The following is a 19,064-nucleotide window of genomic DNA, read 5'->3' as shown; positions in this document are numbered from 1 at the left end:
GCACTATGAGCTACACCAAAACCAGAGGCTGACATTAGAAGCTGGTGAGCACGGTCAGGAGGTAAGCCTGGAGCTTCAGTTCTCAACAAGAGCCATTTAGGACTGTGAAGCTTTGAAAGAGGAGGCCCGCACTGGCTCAGATGTTAGAATGTTTGTTCTCCAGCTGACTGTTTGGGAAGGATTAGGAGGTGTGGCCTTGTAGGAGGTGTGTCCCTCAGGGTAGGTGTATTTGTTGGGGTTTTACTGTTGTGGACACCGTGACCAAGGCACTTCTTATAAAGGACCGCATTTAACTGGAGCTGGCTTACAGGTTCAGAGGCTCGGTCCATCATCATTAAGGTGGAAGCATGGCAGTGTCCAGGCAGGGATGGGGCTGGAGGAGCTGAGAGTTCCACCTCGCAGGGATGGGGCTGGAGGAGCTGAGGGTTCCACCTCTTGTTCTGTAAACAGCTAAGAGAAGACTGGCTTCCAGGCAGTTAGGACGAGAGTATCAAAGCCCACACCCACAGTGACAACACCCACTCGAAGGCCACACTTCCTAATAGTGCCACTCCCTGGACCAAGCATATGTGAACAATCAGAGTGGGCTTTGAAGTTTCAAAATTCCTCAGTCTGTCAGTCAGTCTGTCTGTCTCAATATCTTTCTCTCACTCTCTGCCTCCTGCCTAAAGATCAGGATGTAAGTCCTCAGCTATTGCTCCAGTGCCACACCCACCTGCCTGCTTCCATGCTTCCCACCATGAGGATGATGGACTAGCCCTCTGAAACTGTAAGCCAGCCTCAATTAAATGCTTTCTTTTATGAGCTACCTTGGTCATAGTGTCTCTCCACAGCAATAGAATAGTAGCCAAGACAGACTTATACCAACAAAGAGTGATATTCATCTAGTGCTTTTCTTGTGTGTGTGTGTGTGTGTGTGTGTTGGTCAGAGGTTGATGCTGGGAATCTTTCTCTAATCACTCTCAACATGATTTTTGGAGACAGGATCTAACACTGAACCTGAAGGCTGAGTTTCAGCTAGACTGGCCAGTGAGGCCCAGAGATCCCCATTCTCCCAGCCCTGGGTTGCAAATACCTGCTTCCATCACTGGCTTTATGTGGGTACTGGCTATCAAAAAACTATTGTTTTCATAGTTATACAAGTACTCTTCGCACTGAGCTAGCAACACAGTCTACTTTTTAAAGATTTATTGATTTAATGTATATAAGCACACTGTAGCTGTCTTCAGACACACCATTAGAGGGTATCAGATCTCATTACAGATGGCTGTGAGCCACCATGTGTATGCTAAGAATTTAACTCAGGACTTCTGGAAGAGCAGTTAGCGATCTTAACTACTGAGCCATCTCTCCAGTTCACTCTGACCTATGTTTAAATACATGAGTGTGTGTTTCTAGCTTCCTCTTTATATATGTGTCCTGGATAGGTTTATGTCAACTTGACACAAGCTAAAGTCATCTGAGAGAAGGGAGCCTCAGAAGGTGGAGTTGTAGGCAGGCCTGTAAGGCATTTTCTTGATTAGTTATTAATGGAACAGGGTCCAGTCCACTGTGAGTGGAGCCATTCATAGGCTGGTGGTCCTAAAGGCTAGTGTTCTACACTAAGAAGCCATGGGGAACAAACCAGTAAGAAGCCTCTGTATCAGCCTCCAGGTTCCTGCCCTGCTCGAGTTCCAGTCCTGACTTCCTTTGATGATGGACAGCTATATGGAAGTATAAGCCAAAGAAACTGTTTCCTGTTGTAGATGGTCCTGCAGCCCTTTGTATTTTAATGTTAATTCCACTTCCCCAAGAAAGGCTGCCTAGTTATTACTCAGGTGACTTCATCTGAACCTTCTTCCCATTTTAATTAGTAAAAATAAAGGAGAGAGCCAGTGATTGGGCAGGGAAAGAGAAGGTGGAGAGAGAGGATCATAGGAGAAGGAGGAGGAAGAGAGGGACACGAAAGAGGATGAAGATGGAGCTTGAGAAGGATAAGCTGGATCCAGGTGGACTTAATTGGTGTTAGGTCGCTATGAACATTTTAAGGATTTTATAGATGTTTTATCTCATATAGAAGGGCAGTTTGTATCTTTGTCTATTTGATGTAATCTTATTGTGTAGAGGGTTTGTAGATTGAGAATTGAATATATAAACCTGTATGAAAAGCTGTATGTTTGTGCTGGGCAGGACGGTAATTCCACCCAGGACCGAGGCACTTGTGCGGAGGGGCGCTTGAGACCTCAGGGGCAGCTTGGACCGAGTGACAGAGTCTGTGCGCCAGCTCCATACTAGAAGCGGTGCCTGAGGAGTAAGATTGTGGGGCCGATAAAGAGATAAGCTATTCCCTTTTTAATGTTACTACAACAGTTTCCCACTTGCTTTTGATCATGGTGTTTTATCACAGTAATAGAAACCCTAACTAAAACAATGTGTGTATAAAAAATGTGTGTGTGTGTGTGTGTGTGTGTGTGCATGTAAGTTCAGATCTCCTGGAGTTGGAGTTATAGGAGGTTTTGAGCTATCCAGCATGAGTGCTGGGAATGGAATTTGGGTCCTCTACAAGAGCAGAAAGTACTTTTACCCACCAAATCTTCTCTCCAGCCCCCTGTTTGGTTTGGTTTCCGTTGTTTTCAGAGACAATCTCACCCTTTAGCCCAGGCTTGCCTCAAACTCACAACCCTGCTTCAGTGCCCCAGTGCTGGTTATTATAGGTGCGATTCACCACGTGAAGGCGTGACGCTTGAAACCATGCTTACTGCCTTTAAAGTTTAAGCATGGCCGTCTCACCTGTGAGGCGAGCAGTGCTCTGACACATATGAATTGTCATGTGTTAGGTAAAAGGATGATACTGGACTGAGTTCTCTCCTTCCTCCTTTACATTGGTTCCAGGGATGAGTCTTGAGTCACCAGGCTTCCATGGCAAATACCTTTACCTGCTGAGCCTTTTCCTCAACTGCTCCTGTTCCTAGTCTTTTGAATTCCCGCCTACTACACACACATTGATGTGCACACTCACATTTGGAAAGAGACATAGACAGACATAATTTGAGCATCTCAGAAAGTAGTGTGACCATGAACTGTCATGAAGAATTTAGGAGGAAGTCTTTGATGCTGAAACTATTGTGTCCCTGTTAAATATGACCAGTGAAGCAGCCGAACACAGCCCCACAGTGGCTGGATACAAAGCTGTGAAACTCTAGAGGGGATTTCAGGCTGCACACGATGGACTGTGAGCCAGTGGAATTTAAGAACTGCTTTAACATCAGGAGCTGATGATACTGCCCTGAAAAGGAAAAAAGAGAAGGCAGCCAAAGAACAGACCTCTCTCCAAAAGAACAGTACCTTCTGTGGGCCAGTGTGTTCCAGGGAGAGAAGACAGACACTTGCTGGACAGCAAGTCTGGTGCCCTCAGCCATTACAGCAAACATGCTTTGGTACAACAACCTCTCCCTCTGTAGACCAGGCTGGCCTCAAATTCCAAGAGCTGTCTGTCTCTGCCTCCTGAGAGCTGCAGTTAAATTCTTGTGCCATCACACCTGGTTCTGCTTCCAGCTGAGGAAGGTACATCCTGTCTCCACTGATAACTGGTTTGCTCCCAGGCCCATGTACCATCCTCACACAGCCCAGGCCCACCTGGCTAGTCATGGTACAGTGGATTGAGCCTTCCTTCCTCAATTAACAATTGAGAATCTGTCCTACAGATGTGCTCAGCCCTATCTGATCTGAGCAAGTCTTCAGTGAGATTCCCTCTGCACAGGTGACTCTAAGTTTTATAGCAAGTTGACTGCTGAAGCTAACCAGACGGTTACCCAGTCTAGTTCTGTCCAGTTCCCAGTGTTTGTTCTGATGTTTTGAGGCAGGGTCTCAGCCCCACTTGGGCTCAAACTAACAGTGTCTCGAGTGCTGGAATTGTGCACCACCAGGATCATTTCCCATTAAAAAATATTTTAAAGATTTTATTTTATATACGTAGGTACACCATTGCTGTCTTCAGACACACCAGAACAGGGCATCAGATCCCATCACAGATGGTTGTGAGCCACCATGTGGTTGCTGGGAATTGAACTCAGGACCTATGGAAGAGCAGTTAGGGCTCTTAACCCTGAGCTATCTCTCCAGCTTCATTTTCCTTTTTTTTTTAAATATGTAAATCCAAATTATTTGAAATATCTTATTTATTTTGACCAAGTGTGTTGAGTTTGTGTGTCGGTTTGTGTACATGAATTCAGATGCTGCAGAGGTCAGGGGTAGGGTTACAGGGTTGTGAGCTGTCTGAAGTGAATGCTGGGAATAAAACTCATGTCCTCTGAAAAGGCAGCATGCTCTTTTAACTGCTGCTGGGCCACCTCTCTAGCCCTTGAAATATGATTTTTAAGTGTCATAAACCAATTTAGATAGATCCCCTTTTCAGTCTCACTATGTGATCGTGGCTGCCCTAGAACTCACTTTGTAGACCAGGCTAGCCTCAAAATTTGCCTGCCTCAGTACTGGGTGCTGGAACCAACTGTGTGCACCACCATGCCCCACTCAATTCTGACAACCTTAAAACTCTGTGCCAAACACCACAGCTCTCAGTTGGTGCCTACCATCTCTGGCACATAAGGCAGAGAAGCAGGCACCAGGGAACAAGTGCAGTAGAGCAGATTGCTCTAGGAATATAGTGTTCAAGACCAACCTCAGCCTTCTGGATCTGCCCAGGGATCAGGAACCCTAGCCCATCAGCAATCACATCACTACTCTAACCACTTCTTTTACTTGCATGTTCCCTTCAGTCAAGAACTCAGTAGGCACAGGGCACGGTGGAACATGCACTTAATCCCAGCGCATGGAGGCAGGGGCTACTCCCAGGGTCTCTGTGAGTTGAAGGCCAAGCCTGGCCTAAGTGGTAAATTCTAGGACAGCCAGCACTACACAGAGAGACTTGTCTTAAAAAAACAAACAAAAAAAGATCTCACTAAGCCATTCCACTTCTGCTCTATTGTTCTATACGCCCTGTAGGCATGTTCTAGAAAGAATTTTTACCTTTTCCTCCTTCTACAAAAAAGATGGTAATAAAGTAAATTGTATTTGACATCTTCTTTTCATCTTTTCTCATTAATTGCCACTGCTTGTCAACTCACTGCCATGCAAGGTCAGTTTCCCCCTTTAAGAGGGAAATGGGTCTCTCGCCAACTTCATTAATATTGTCCCAATCAATCCTTCACCTCAGAGATCAATACTGTTCCTTCTATCTTTTAGCATTTCACTAAACTGGAAGAGGGGGCAGGAAAGGGGTGGACTGCATGAGTCATTGATTCTCAAAAACTGCTTTCAGGTGACCCTCAGTGATGCATTTCAGCCTGACTCCCTGACATCTGTGAACATGGTGGGCTTGTAGTGTCTACTGTGAGCAACACATTCTGAGAAGGTTGTGGCCTATGTTAGTGCCTACCTGCACCCCCATGTGGTGAGTCCAGAGCCTCCTCTTTTGCCTTTTTAAAGATCTGTGTATGGGCTGAGGAGATTGCTCAGTTTAGAGTGCTTGTTGCTCTTGAGAAGACCTGGACATCCACCCAGTGGTTCACAACTGCAGCAACAATTTTGAAGTTGTGGTTCCTTTGAAAACATTACGGGAATGTGTTTTTGTTTTGATCCCAGGTGTGGGGACATGAGGTTGCTTTTGACTGACTACAGTAGGTGACTATGATTTGCCCCTTGCTCTACAGGGGAGTACTTTTGCCAGCTGTAGAGTTTCTGCAATTGTATGTCCTTTGGGAATCTGGGGACTTTTTAGAGGGTATATAAATGCTAGAGCCATGATGGGTGGGTTGTTGGTGGGTTGTTATTGGTCACAGTTCGTTAAGTAGTCATGTACAAAGTAGAAATAAGAAATTAGATATCCTGACAGCAAAGATCAAACTTGCTCCAAGAAACTCAACACCCCCCCTAATTAGCAGGAAGTAGTCTAACAATAACATTGCCCCCTTTCCTTTCTGTCCCATTTTCTCTCTGTCTAGTGTTAGGGGGTTGAAAAAGAGGTGGAGAAGGGTGGGGGGAAAAAAGGAACCCACTAAGTAGAAAAAGACAACACACAACCATCCCAACTCCAGTTCCAAGGGATCCAATACCCTCTTCTGACCTTCATGGGCACCAGGCCCACATATGGAACATACACACATATTCAGAAAAAACATCTAAACACATAAAGCTAAATAAATCTACTGAAAAATATATGCATGTGTGAGTAACTTCTGCCACAGTGTTTGCAGAAACGCTTTATAAACCAAGTACAGCACATACAGAGCTTACTCTGCTCTGATAAACCCCATGCTGCCACCACCACCCCCTCCTCTCCCTGGGCAGAAACCCCAGGACACCCTGCATGCCTGACAAGCTCTCTACCACTTGGCCATGCCAACAGAGTTCTGAGAGCGTTTACAAACAGCACATAGTGCAAGTTTTCAAGGACGGAGAGGGCAGTGCATTGGATCAGCACCTGATTTTACACTGAACATTTTTCTCTATCTTCTATTTGTTCATTTTGAAATATTGGGAATTAAACACAGGCACGACAAATGCTGGGCAAGTATACTATTCTTCTCATTCTCTCTTTCTCCCATTTTATGTGTGTGGTTGTTTTGCTTGTACGTCTATGTACCATGTGCATGTGAAGTGCACTCAGAGGCCGGAAGGTGTCAAAACCTCTGGGACTGGAGTTACAGATGGCTGTGAACTACCGTGTAGGTCAGTTTCTGCTGAGATTACAGGTGTGTGCCACCTCGCCTAACTCACTGCGAGACTCTGAGAGAAGGTCGTGACACCTCCATCAGACTGACCTGTGGGGTAGTTGGGGGCTGTCGCTAACCAGAAGAGTGCTAGCATGGATAAGGCTGCGAGTTCTATCCCCGGTACTACAATGCACTAAGTTAATTAGTCAGGGTTTCTATTCCTGCACAAAATAGCATGACCAAAAAGCAAGCTGGGAAGATTTATTCAGCTTACACTTCCACATTGCTGTTCATCACCAAAGGAAGTCAGGACAAGAACTCAAGCAGGTCAGGAAGCAGGAGCTGATGCAGAGGTCATGGAGGGATGTCACTTACTGGCTTGCTTCCCTGGCTTGCTCAGCCTGCTTTCTTATAGAACCCAGGTCTACCAGCCCAGGGATAGCACCACCCACAATGGGCTGGGCTCTCCCCCTTGATCACTAGTTGAGAAAATGCCTTTCAGAGGATCTCATGGAGGCATTCCCCAACTGAGGCTCCTCTGTGATAACTCTAACTTGTGTCAAGTGGACACAAAACCAGCCGGTACAGTAAGTTAAATAAAAAGAAAGAAAAAAAGTACCTAGGGATGGAAAGATGACTCAGTAGTTAAAAGCAGTATCCCTGGGAGAGAACCCTAGCACACACATCAGGTGGCTCACCTATAACTGCCTGTAACTCCAGTTCCAGGGCATCCCCTGCAGTCTTCTGGCCTCCATTGGGCACCTGCCCGTGTGTGGTACACTTACACTTAATACATTTCTTATTTTTTAGATTTATCTATTTTGTGTGTGTGCGTATTCTGCCTGCATCATATGTCTGGGTATTACTTCCATGCCTGCTGTTCATGAAGGTCAAAAAAGTGTCATCTCCTGGAACTGAAGTTATGGTTGATTGGGAGTTGATGTAGGTGCTGGGAACTGAACCCACATCTTCCAAAAGAACAAGTGATCTTAACTGCTCTGCTGTCTCTCCAGTCCCTAGGAAAATCTTTAAAACAGCATACAGATAATAGCAGAAAATGAGCCAGGGATCAAGACAGTGAACAATGTTTCTCCACAGTCTTCACTTCCGTTCCTGCATCCAGGCTCCTGCCAGGCTTCTGCTGGTGATGGATGTTAATTTGTAAGCTGAAATAAAACCATTTCTTCCCAAGCTGCTTTTGGTTAGAATGCTTTATCACAAGTCTAGAAAGCAAACCAGTAGACTGGCCTTGGACTCACTTTGCAGTCCAGGCCAGCCTTGAATTCACAATCCTTTGTTTCCCAAGTATTTTGCCACTGGGCCCACTGTTTAGATATTTCACATATATAAAATGAATGTCAGAGTCCCAGCATGTAACCAGTAAACAGGCAGCTGCCAACAGCACCCACTGCGCCTGTGCATCTCCATTCCACCCTCCCGCTCTTTCCAGGTAACTGTCAACACATCTCATCTTAATCAGTCCTCCGCTCTGCCAAAGTTTTTGTTACTTTGTTATATTTGAACTTCAAGAGTTAATTCCAGGTGTTTGCAAGGTTCCGGGGGTTTCCCTGCTCACTGAGCTCGACCCCCCACCCCCAGTTACAACCTGTGCATTCTCTGTCTTCAGTTGATTCAAGCATGATTCTTAGATCACAGGCACAATGTCATCTTTCCAGTGCTTTGACTTTAGCTGTGCCTATGCTCTTCCTTTAAGAGTAACCATCCCGGGATGGAGAGATGGCTCAGCGGTTAAAAGCACCGACTGCTCTTCCAGAGGTCCTGAGTTCAATTCCCAGCAACCACATGGTGGCTCACAATCATCTGTAATGGGGTTTGATTCTTTCTTCTGGTATGTTTGATGACAGCTACAGTGCACTTATATAAATAAATCTTTAAAAAAAAAAAAAAAGAGTAAACATCCCAACTTGACATAAGGTCATTGTGAGCAAGGAGGTAGTCCCTAGTCCCTAACAGTGTAGGACCCCTAGGGAGATAGAGCCCCTTGGCTGTTTTTTTTTTTTTTTTTTTTTTTTGACTCCAACATCCTATTCCTTAACTTGTGACCCGTGTATGAGATTTGGTGGCCATTGTAAACTGGGAATGGAACTTCTGCTAGGCAATTGATCTACCACTAAACTAAACTACACCTCCATCCCAATAGAGGGGTTATGTGAGAGCCTCTAGAGAGAAAAAATATAAAAATAAGCTGTGAAAAGTTCTCTCTGAATATTCTTACTACTGAGGCAAGGTATCTGCACAGATTCAGGCCAATAGCTCTTAGGTTATTCGAACTATAATCTTACCACCAGGAATAGGAAGTGTCCAACCTATTAAAGAGGAGGGCATCTGTGACTACTTCCCAAAACAAAATCGGCTTTCCCCCCTCTATCTCATATATTTCGAGATAGCCTGAATTCACTGGCCTTCAACTCCTAATCCTCCTCACTCCCCTCCCAAGTGCCAGGATTACAGGCATGCGCCACTATAAGCACATACAATGTCGAACCCCAGGTTCTGTACATGCTAGGGGAGTAACCTAGCAAGAGTTACATCTCCAGCCCCGCGAGTTTTTTTTTCTTTTTTTATAATTCAATCACGTACGTTTTTCGGCGTGAACTTTGTAGTTCACAGTTTGACAATGACAAATCATTGTATTCGCCTGTCGGATTCTCCTTCTGGAACACCCAGGCAATGAGTGATTTTGCTTTCAATCTCAGTAAAATTGCCAAGGCTCTGGGGTTCTCTCGATTTGTGCAGGAAGTCGACGATGGTGGTCTACGCATGCGCATCTTCTCGAAGTCCGACTGCCCCAGTAGTTTCTAAACCTACTGAGCACGCACGCGTCTTGTGCAGGCAGCGGTTGGCCGGTGCTTCCATCACTCACGGGAAGAGCCAATGAGGTGAGCCTTGTTACCTACTTCCCACCGAGCAGCAGGCGGCGCCGGGCGTGGCTTGAAGGCCTTTGTTCCACGCGCGGTGGAACTTTGTGAAAGGCCCGGGAGCGTGTTTTGCCACCCGTGAAAAGCAGCCAAGCGCTCAGCGACACCTCTGGAGGCAGAACGTGCAGAAACGGGTGTTAGGCGACTCTACGACCTACCTTCTATACCCGCTCCCTCTCGCCTTAGAATGGAGGGTTGCTTTGAAACCCGGAAGCAATTAATCGCTCTCCGGAACACACTGCGGGCTACGTGGGGGCGGTGCGTGGCGGGCTTGTGACCCGGCGTTCTGCGGGTCTTTCCCTCCCCAGGGGCGCCCAACATGCTTTGGGCACGTGGCAGTTCATGTCCTAAATAGGAGCGGTCCTGGGCCGCTATCCTGTGAGGGTGGAGACGTATCCCGAGACTGGACAAAGAGGTGGAGCTGAGCTAATATGGGATTAAGGGGTAAATCTGACTCACCCGAGAGGCCGGAACTGACCTGCTGTAAACCCACCAAGGAACTGCGCTAGGCTGGGTGGAAATAACACAGTGGGGGCTGGGGGGTACCGTAAACTACGCTATAGGGCAACCTTTTCCTTTTGAGACCCTTTTGAGACCCAAGACCATGAAATAGGGCAAGAGAATGGATTTGCTCTTCGTCCAGGTAGTGAGTGATTTCAGGCTGCAAACATTCAAGTTCGGAGCCTGAGGTGGGATTGCTTGGATCCCTTACACATCTGCTGTTCCTTGAACAAGTTCCACACAATCACAAGGCTGGAAAAGTTAGCCCATGGAACTTAAAGATGAGTCAGAACATAACAAAAATTGGCATTAACAGTTAGACAACACTGATTGCTCCTAAGAACCTCTGAGCTTGAGAGCTGAGTCCAAGCAACCCACACCCCACTTCTATTTTATATGGCAGTACTCAAGGAGCTTGTCCTTCAGCTAAAAAAAGTTGCAACTTGGGAGTATTTTTATTTTAAAAACAAAAAAAGTCGCCTATGTGTGCACTCGTGTATCCTGAGGAGACAGAAGGGGTGTTGGATTAAGAATGTTTGCTGGGGGATTCAGTGGTTAAGAGCATTGACTGCTCTTCCAGAGAACCTGGGTCCAATTCTCAGCACCCACATGGCAGCTTACAACTGTCCTTACACAGGCATACATATAAACAAAACATCAACGCACATAAAAAATATTTGCTGACCTGAATTGTTTCCAGCACCCAAGTCAACATCTCACAACTGCCTGTAACATTAATTCCAAAAAACTTAATGCCCTACTCCGGCCTCAATGGACATCCATGCACACCCACATGAAGTAAATCATAAAAAAAAAAAAAAAAAAAAAAACAAAAAAAAAACAAAAATATGCACAGTCCTTTGTCTTATGTAGGCATCGTGCCACAAGTCATTCCCTAGCCTGTTACAGTCAGTATTTTTTAAGATCCTTGGGATCATGTTAAAATATTTGGTTTAGTTTCATTTTATTTACTTCTTTTTTAACAGAATTGCATGTATCCCAAGTTATCCTGAACTCACTATATAGCAGTGGATGACCCTGAGCTTCTGAGCCTCTTACTAGGATTTGAGGTGTGTGGCACCACCTATTATTAGTATTAGGTGCTGAGTGAAGTTTGAGCCTGAGACTTCCTTCTTGCTGGGCAAGATCTCTGGGCTACATCCTGTTCCATCCCTGAGCCATCTCTGCAACCCCTGGAGGTAGTGCGTCAATTCAGGTTATCTCTAGGTGATTCTAGGTTGTGTCAAGTTGACAAAATCAACCAGGCTACACCTGCCATTCTATACTATATGTGAAGCAGTATCCCCAGTGTTGACAAGTATTAAATCAAAATATACTTCTGAAAAATATGGAAGAGGTTCTACATGGAGAACTGTAAATAATCAGCCAAGACTGAATGATTATGTTTTTTTGTTTGTTTAAGACAGGGTTTCACTGTGTAGCCTTGGCTGTCCTGAGTTGGCCTGAACTTGAGAGCTTTGCCTGCCTCTGCCTCCCAAGTGCTGGGATTAAAGGCATACTCAGCCTTCAGCCAAGATTTATATAAAAATTAATCCATCTCATTAGCATGAAAATTTGCTTACATTTTTCTTTCAGACATGGTCTCATGTAGTCTTAGCTGGGCTGGATGCTCTAATTTTTAATAACTTAATAAATATATATCAGATAGCTTATATATATATATTACAGAATTTTATTTAAAATAAATTTGGGGGGGCTATGGAGATGGCACAAGTATGCCTTTACGTCCCCTGCAGCAAAGCTAGGTACAGTTGTAAGTGCCTGTAATCCCGCACTGGGGAGGCAGAGATAGAAGGATCATTGGGACTTGTGGCCAGCTAGTATGACCAAAATGACAAACTCCAGATTCGGTGGAGAGGGACAGAGGAGGACACCCACCAGCTCTGGCCTTCATACACAGCTGCTCCCACACACATACACAAACGTTATTTCCAGCAAGTGTTTGATTTGCACATTTCGTGTTCTGGATGTACAGAACATGAATTCAGCTGAAGAGAGGTTTGTGGGAAGGAAAGTTTAAGATGCATATGAGCCTGCTGTGGTGGTACACACTTTTGATCCCAGTGGAGGGAGGCAGATCTCTGAAAATTCAAAGCCAGTCTGATACTGTGAGTTCTAGGAGGGCAGAAAGAACCTGTGTCAAACAGCCAGAAGGAAGGAAGGAAAAGAAAGAAACCCTGTGAGAGACTCGAAGAGAAAAAGAGACAGCATGCCTGTGGCAGACTCCTGACTAGGCCGGCCTTTGGTCTGATTCAGAATTCCTTCTAAAAGGCATTGCTGTCAGTTTTGCTAGCAAGTGTTCTGTTTTCTGAAGTAGTTGTCTTATGTAAGCTGGCCGGCCCTGCAGTTCACTCTCTAATCCAGATGTCCTTGAACTCCTGATCCTCTTGCCTCTACTTGTCCATGCTGGGACTGCAGACTTGTATCTCTGCTCTAATTTAGCTTTCTGTGCTCATTTGACATAGGTCCTACTGTGTCCTAACTCCTCCTTCTCCTGTCACTCCAGCTCCTGGCTTACCAGAGTCTTTTCTTAAACTCTTTTGAGGACCTAAAATGAGAATAAAGCCTCACTTACTAAGGAAGGCCCTTCACATGGCCTCTGACTCCCTCTTCAGCTCTACAAGCTATTCTTGTTGGCTTTTTACCAGTGTTTGGTTTCCATAAGGCCCAATATGCCTAGGAAATTCCTACATACCTTCAAATGTTCAATTCAAATCCTTCCTCTAAGATACCCCCTAAGACCACTAGTTTGGAGTGGATGTGCCCAGTCTCTCAAATCACGAGCCCAGTTTCTGCTGGTTCTTTTGTCTCCTGTTCCTATTAGCAGTAGGAACCAGATGATTCCGTTCTGTGCTGGTATACACCTAGCGTCTAAGGAATGGCATGGTCTGAGCCTGGAAGGGGGCTTGTGTTGGCCTGCTGAAGGCCTTGAGAACCAGCAAGGTCTTTGCACTTTATGCGGAGTACCATGAAGTGTACTTAAATGAAAGGGAATAGGCAGCTGTTCACGTTGTATAGGAACATCCATAGACCTCTGTATCATACTCTGTTTAAACAATCAGGACCTTATGACTGAGTGGGAAACATACCACTTTGGCCAGGCTAGTATGGTGATAATGCAGGTCTCATTTCTATTCACATAAAGTTCTCCTGGTGCCAACACCACCCTGAGGTAGTTTAGCCATCAAGACTGCTTTAAATAAATATGTACGGGGGTGTTCTGCCTGCAGATACATTAGCACAACAGCTGCATGCAGTGCTTGCAGAAGCCAGAAGAGGGAGTCAGACCCCCAACCCATGGCCCTTCACACTGACATGCTCTTCCACAATGCTCAATTCAGGGAAAAACAGCACTTGGACAGGCAGAGACTACCTGTGTTTCAGAAGGGACACACATTACAGCTCATTAGTCCATTGGCCATAGCCAACCCCAAGACCCCATTGAACTACATAAGGGCTGAGAAAAGGGCTGGGAAAACACTAGAAAAGACAGGCAACACAAGTTTTTGTGAGCAACAGTAAGGCTTATCCCAGACCCCAGTGGGCAATACCCACTGGTAGGAAGAAAGAGGAGGCAAGACAGACTGAGGCAGACTGGAGATGCACCGAGCAGAAAGGTTTTGTAAGATTTGGGTTCCGAAGTCACCTTAGAGACGAGTCCTTCCCATGAGCATGGATGAGCTGGGTACTACATCTTACCTGTACCTTCTCCCCAAGAGCAATGTCTGGAGAAGTTAGGGAACTAAACTGCTGAAGATGACCTTATTCAAAGGGCAGCTGGTAGGAGGCCACTGGTCCTTGGCATGTAGGCTTTCCACAGGGCTCGTGTATAGCATAGTATTAGGGCAGATAACCACAGAAATAGAAGCTCTGCCCATTCCATTTGAAAGCACATACCAATACTTGCCTCTTTCTATTGGTTACTCAGTGTGGGATCGGACAGAGATTGTGGGAAACCATTGCAGAAGAATAGTAATATCTTTTTCTTTTAGACAGGGTCCCTGTAGGCTGAGGATGACTGTCAACTTCTGATCCTCTTGCCTATATCCAAAATATCTAGTGTGCTCTACCATGCCTGCTTTTATGAGGTACTGGAGACTGAAGTAGGCAAGCACTGAGCTACACCCCACCTAGAGAACACCCTATTAACCCTTTCTTGATCAGGTCACCATCTGCCACTGTTGAGGGAGAAAAGGTGAAATCCAGTGACCTTGTGAGAAAGGCAGGGCCAACACAGATGCTAAGTATTTTGCAGTATGGAAATCTGAGGCTGGAGGACATGCTGTGCCTCGCTTGACTTGACTCCTGCCCTCTCCCAACACTCCTATCAGACCATGTCACTGTAAGCATTTAAAGGGCAGTCTTAGCCACTGAGCAAAGACTTGCTCTGCTACTTCTGCACATGGCAGACCAGGTACAGGGCAGTATATCAGGTTTCCAGAGGTGCTGAAATCTGCCGACACCCTGGCTGTGCCAGGAAGTGGAACACTGGTGGGCTGTGAAGGTGGGCTCCACCTGTAACTGTAAGGGAAGTCTGCTAAGAATGGCTGTCTGCAGTGGGAAGGCTAGATCTGACCCTAGGAACATTTGTTCTTCCCATGTTGTAAGATCCCTTTCAAGGCTTCTACCTGGAGCAACTGCCCACAGTTCTGGGGCTGCCTCTGCTTCAAGAGTGCCTGAGAGACCTGCATCACAGCCTGCCCTGCAGATCACTGCTCACTCTGTCAGGCTTTCCTCCCCTTTACTCGCCGCACCAATGAAATCAAAGCCCAAACTGAGGTATCAGAAACATGTTCTTTTTTTTCTTTTAATAGTAAACCTCTTTACAACAAATATAGTGAAAGAGTCTTCAAACCAAACTCGTAAGAATCTCAAGGACTTTTCTTAATGTGCAGAATACTAGAAAGCATCACCGTACAGCACGGAAAGAAATAATGAAAACAAATTGACAGCCACACACTTGGACTCACCCAAGACCCAGGAGCCAGGAGTGTGGGTGATTGTCAAGTTTGGGGATGGGTCAGCTCTTGGCTGGCCCCATCCCTCCCTTCTTCCCTCTTTCTGGGACTTGAATGGGATAGAGAATTCAGATTCTCCTTGGGAATCTCAGCCCTCCTGTCCCATTATGTCCCATTCCTTCTGCTTACGTAGAGGCAGACGGGGTAGAACAAGGAGCTCCCAGCCTCCAGGAGAGCCTACATTCCCCCACAGGGGGTTCCAGAGAGTAGGGTAAAAATAGAGAGAGAGAGATTTTTAGATACTTTCCCATCATTTCTGTCTCTCTAAACAAATAAATAACAAGCAAGAGAAGGTGCATTTCTTTCTTCCTTCCTATTCGAGTTGGGGAGGGATGGGTGCATACACTGCTGGGGATGGAGGAAATATGTTCCACTGAGGCATGTAGGGATGGCCCTCAGTCCCACTATCCCTGAAAGTGGAGGGGGACCTGGTTGGGAAGGGCACTGGATGATGCCAGAGGCTACTTTGGCAAATATCCAGCTTTGTAGAGGGAGTGAATAGGAGGCAAATTTGGCTTGTGAGAGGAAGAAAATAAGTCCCCATTTGAGATCTGGGTTCACAGGGATCCATTTACCTGGCCAGCCAGAAGCCCCTACATAGCCCCAGGAGAAACCTGGAGATACTGAACTGCAGAAATGTCACATATTCATTCATAGACTGCCCCTACTGTCAGGAACAGAGACACACAGGACTCATATGTTTGTGTGTGCAGACACACACATGCACACACACACATACATGGCAACCACAAGCCAGGTTTGCTTTCAGGAAGCAGATGGCAAACTGTTGAGTAGCACACTGAACTACGGGGGCTTCACCCCAGCTATATGTAATGGTGACCAAGCTCAGCCTAGAAAAATGGGCTGAGGCCATGATTCCACATTTATTGAGCACCTGTCATCTATCCATTCGGCATTTACTGAGGGCCTACACTGTGCCAGCTACTTCAAGAGGAGCACAGGACTATACCTGGCTTCTTTCAAGGCCATAAGCAAGTCTCAAAACTCCCTCTAGAATTTATGAGGAGGGGTGGGAAGGTGAGGCATGTAGGTGGCACCCCATGCCTGGTCAGCTACTGGTGTAAAATTCTGGGTAAGGAAGGGTCCCTGCCTTATGAAAGGAAAGGCAAAGCTTCCCAGGAGGAAGAGGAACTTGAGTTGGCGCCATAAACAAGTCAGAACTCCAGGGATGAAACTGTGTCTGGGTGGGGCTAGTGGACAGCCATATGGAGGCAGAGCTCCAAATGTGAAGCCCTGGTGGAGGTAGGCTGAGGGGAGAAGCAGGAAGGCCAACTAGTACCCCTCCCCCATAACTTTAGTAAAATGTTTTGGGACTGAGAGCAGCCCAGGGAGGGGGAGTGAAGCCACAGAGTTGGAAGCTGCCTATCCCTTGTAAACACACCCAGCTCACAGACAGAGACCGTTGGAGCTTGAGTCACTCAAAGGTACATCTGCACAGCTGTACACAAACACATAAATACAGGGTGAACCCAGATACACCCCCATGAGCATGCTCGGACCCCTCTGCTTCTGGCTCCTTCCCTGCATCAAGTGTCAAAATACTACAAAAGGCTGGGCCACAGGTGGGCAAAGACCATCTTACTACAACTCTGAGCCTTGTCTAACTCTACCCTCCAGCCTGGAGGAAGCCCCAAGAGAATGTGTGCTGTCTCCATCCCCTTTCCCTGGGTGGAGAAGCTGAGGAAGGACAGGGGAGGTGACAGAGAGCAGGCTGGGGAGGGGACAGACTATTCCCTCCAGTTTGACCTCAGATCCAGCAAGAGGTCCAAGAACCCAATGCTTTCACTGCCCCTGGTGCTTACTGCAGCCCCACTGCAGAGGCAACAAAGCATGAGTCTGGGAGAGGAAGGCAAGAACACAGCAGAAGAATCTCATCTGTACAGTACGGGCCATTTGAGTCATTATTATTACAATATACTTTGACAAAAATAGAATCTCATTTCATATCAATACAACAACAACAAACACAACAGTTTCCTGGACTGTTACACCACTAACATTTGAAAGGTCTCTATTTACAATTACAGTAGCAAGAGGGCAGGTTTGGGATGTGGCCTGGAGGTGGAGGGACAGGAGGTAGCAAGACAGGAGCACGCAAAGAGCTGGGAGGTGGGTCAGGGGCAGGAGCTTGGAGGCCTGGGGAAGGGCCGGGGCCTCATCTATAGGAACCTCTAGCTCCACAGACCATGCCATGTGCCCAGTGTGTACTCTTTTGGACACAAGTGCACAAAGCCAAGAGGTGCCCTCCCCATCCTTCCCCTGACAGGCCCCCTGCCTTCAGTGCCCCAGGGTACCAAAGGATGACTCTGGCTCACCCTGAAGCCACTTCATTTAAGGTCCTCTCCCAACTCTCCCAGTACATGGCCAGCTTTCTTTAGGGCTGGGGGCTAAAGAATAGGGAGCTATTGCACTGTACATCTTTTTAAAAAAAGCTGGGGGTAGGGTCCCAACTCACCACACCCAGTCCTGTCCTCACCAGCTTTCTACAGCTGTCTCTCCATGTTACCCCAAACCCGTTCCCTGGCTGCAGATTCCTAGGCAGCCTTTCCATCACCCAGATCTTGGGATGTAGCACACAGGGTCAGTGAGTGTGGTATGTATGCAGGAAGCTGGAGGGACCAGGATGGGTATTAGCTGTGAACAGCCCAGAAACAGAAACTCTGCCTCCTCCTATCCCCTGAGACAAGCCCATCATCAAGCCAGCTTTGGGTTTCAGTCCACTGTCTGGGTTTTGCTGTTGGGTAGTTTTTGGTTCTATCTGGGATGGGATGGGAGGGCTCCACATGCAGGGCTCGGCACCTGTCCTTCTCTAAGGCCTACCGCCTCCCCCCTTCCTGCAGCATATGTGTACAACGTGCAAAGTGTCCCCCCTTTCCCGCAATAAAGAGAGTCCCCCATCAGTGAAAATGGTGGGGACAAGAAAGGGGCAAGAGCATCCCTCTCTCTATAGCGAGAATTCGAATTTAAAAATATAATAATAATAATAACAATAATAATAATAATAATATAATTATACACAAATGTAACCATCAACAGGACATGGAGCAGAAGAAAGGAAGTGGGGTCGAGCGGGAGGAGCCCAGGACAGGGAGGGGTGGGCGGTGAGATTGTCAACTCTTCATCAGGGAGGCTGAGAGGAGGGAGTGGGAACCATCACTTTAATGTCTGTGAAGAAAGGAGATGGAGAAGGTGGTGTGAGGGGCAGTGTGGCCTGTAGGATGCACCCGCCCCTCTCCCCAGGGGTCACACTCTAGGGCAACGCTAGCTGGAGGTCACTGAGCAGGGAACAATGCTGCAAGGAGGGGGTCGAGGGCTGTGAGTACTGACCCAAAAGAAATGCCTGGCCACAAGGCCTCAGGTGGGAAAGAAAACAGGCTGAGTGCATGTGGGGCATCCCTGGGTGACGCAGACACCGGCAGACAGAAGGGCAATGTTACAGTACCCAAGTATCCAGCCGCATCCTCTTCACAGCTGAGCCCTCAGCCTCAGGCTCTGGGGCTGGGCGCAGCAGGCCTAGTGTGGGCCCAAAGTCCCCCCGTCCATCATCCCGGTCCCCGGTCTCATAGGATCCTCCAGCTGGGCTGCTGAGACCTTCGGCAGGCTCAGGGCGGGCAGCTGGGAACACAGCTGGTGGAGGAGGTGCAGGGCTGCGTTCACGACGTGGGGACACTGGCTCTGACTTGATGCTGATGTGGGGGTGGGTAGTGACAGTGAGAGCCGCACCCACGTGGGGCAAGGGGCTGCCAGGGCTGGAGTTCAGGGACACAAGGGGGGACAGCAACAGAAATAGCAGGAAGTCAGCAGACAGGGTAAACACCGGAATGAGAGTGGGGAGTGTGGGGGGGGGGGGAGACATGCATGTCAAAGGAAAGAAG

The 19,064-nt window shown here is 47.1% G+C and overlaps 1 protein-coding gene across 12 annotated transcripts in view; it reads right to left on the bottom strand.

The window, feature by feature from the left end:
• Positions 1-14,925: 14,925 nt before the first annotated feature.
• The window catches only part of MEF2D (myocyte enhancer factor 2D), a gene marked incomplete at its 3' end in the record, with an annotated part of 29,191 nt that continues 25,052 nt past the window's right edge, over positions 14,926-19,064 (bottom strand). For 10 of the 12 annotated variants that reach the window (XM_080915905.1, XM_080915908.1, XM_080915901.1 and 7 more), the window contains 2 exons: positions 18,632-18,938; positions 14,926-18,354 (listed from right to left, as the gene is read on the bottom strand). In XM_080915905.1, coding sequence (XP_080772031.1) covers positions 18,343-18,354; positions 18,632-18,938 — 319 coding nt within the window. Of the gene's footprint in view, positions 18,355-18,622; positions 18,939-19,064 lie in introns of those variants that run through there. The other 2 variants (XM_080915900.1, XM_080915907.1) reach the window with 1 other exon arrangement.

The sequence above is a fragment of the Micromys minutus genome (genome assembly GCF_963924665.1).
Source record: "Micromys minutus genome assembly, chromosome: 4".
In the NCBI taxonomy this organism is placed as follows: domain Eukaryota; kingdom Metazoa; phylum Chordata; class Mammalia; order Rodentia; family Muridae; genus Micromys; species Micromys minutus.
The sequence above is the reverse complement of the archived record's forward strand: the minus strand, read 5'-3'. Positions and strand labels throughout refer to the sequence as shown.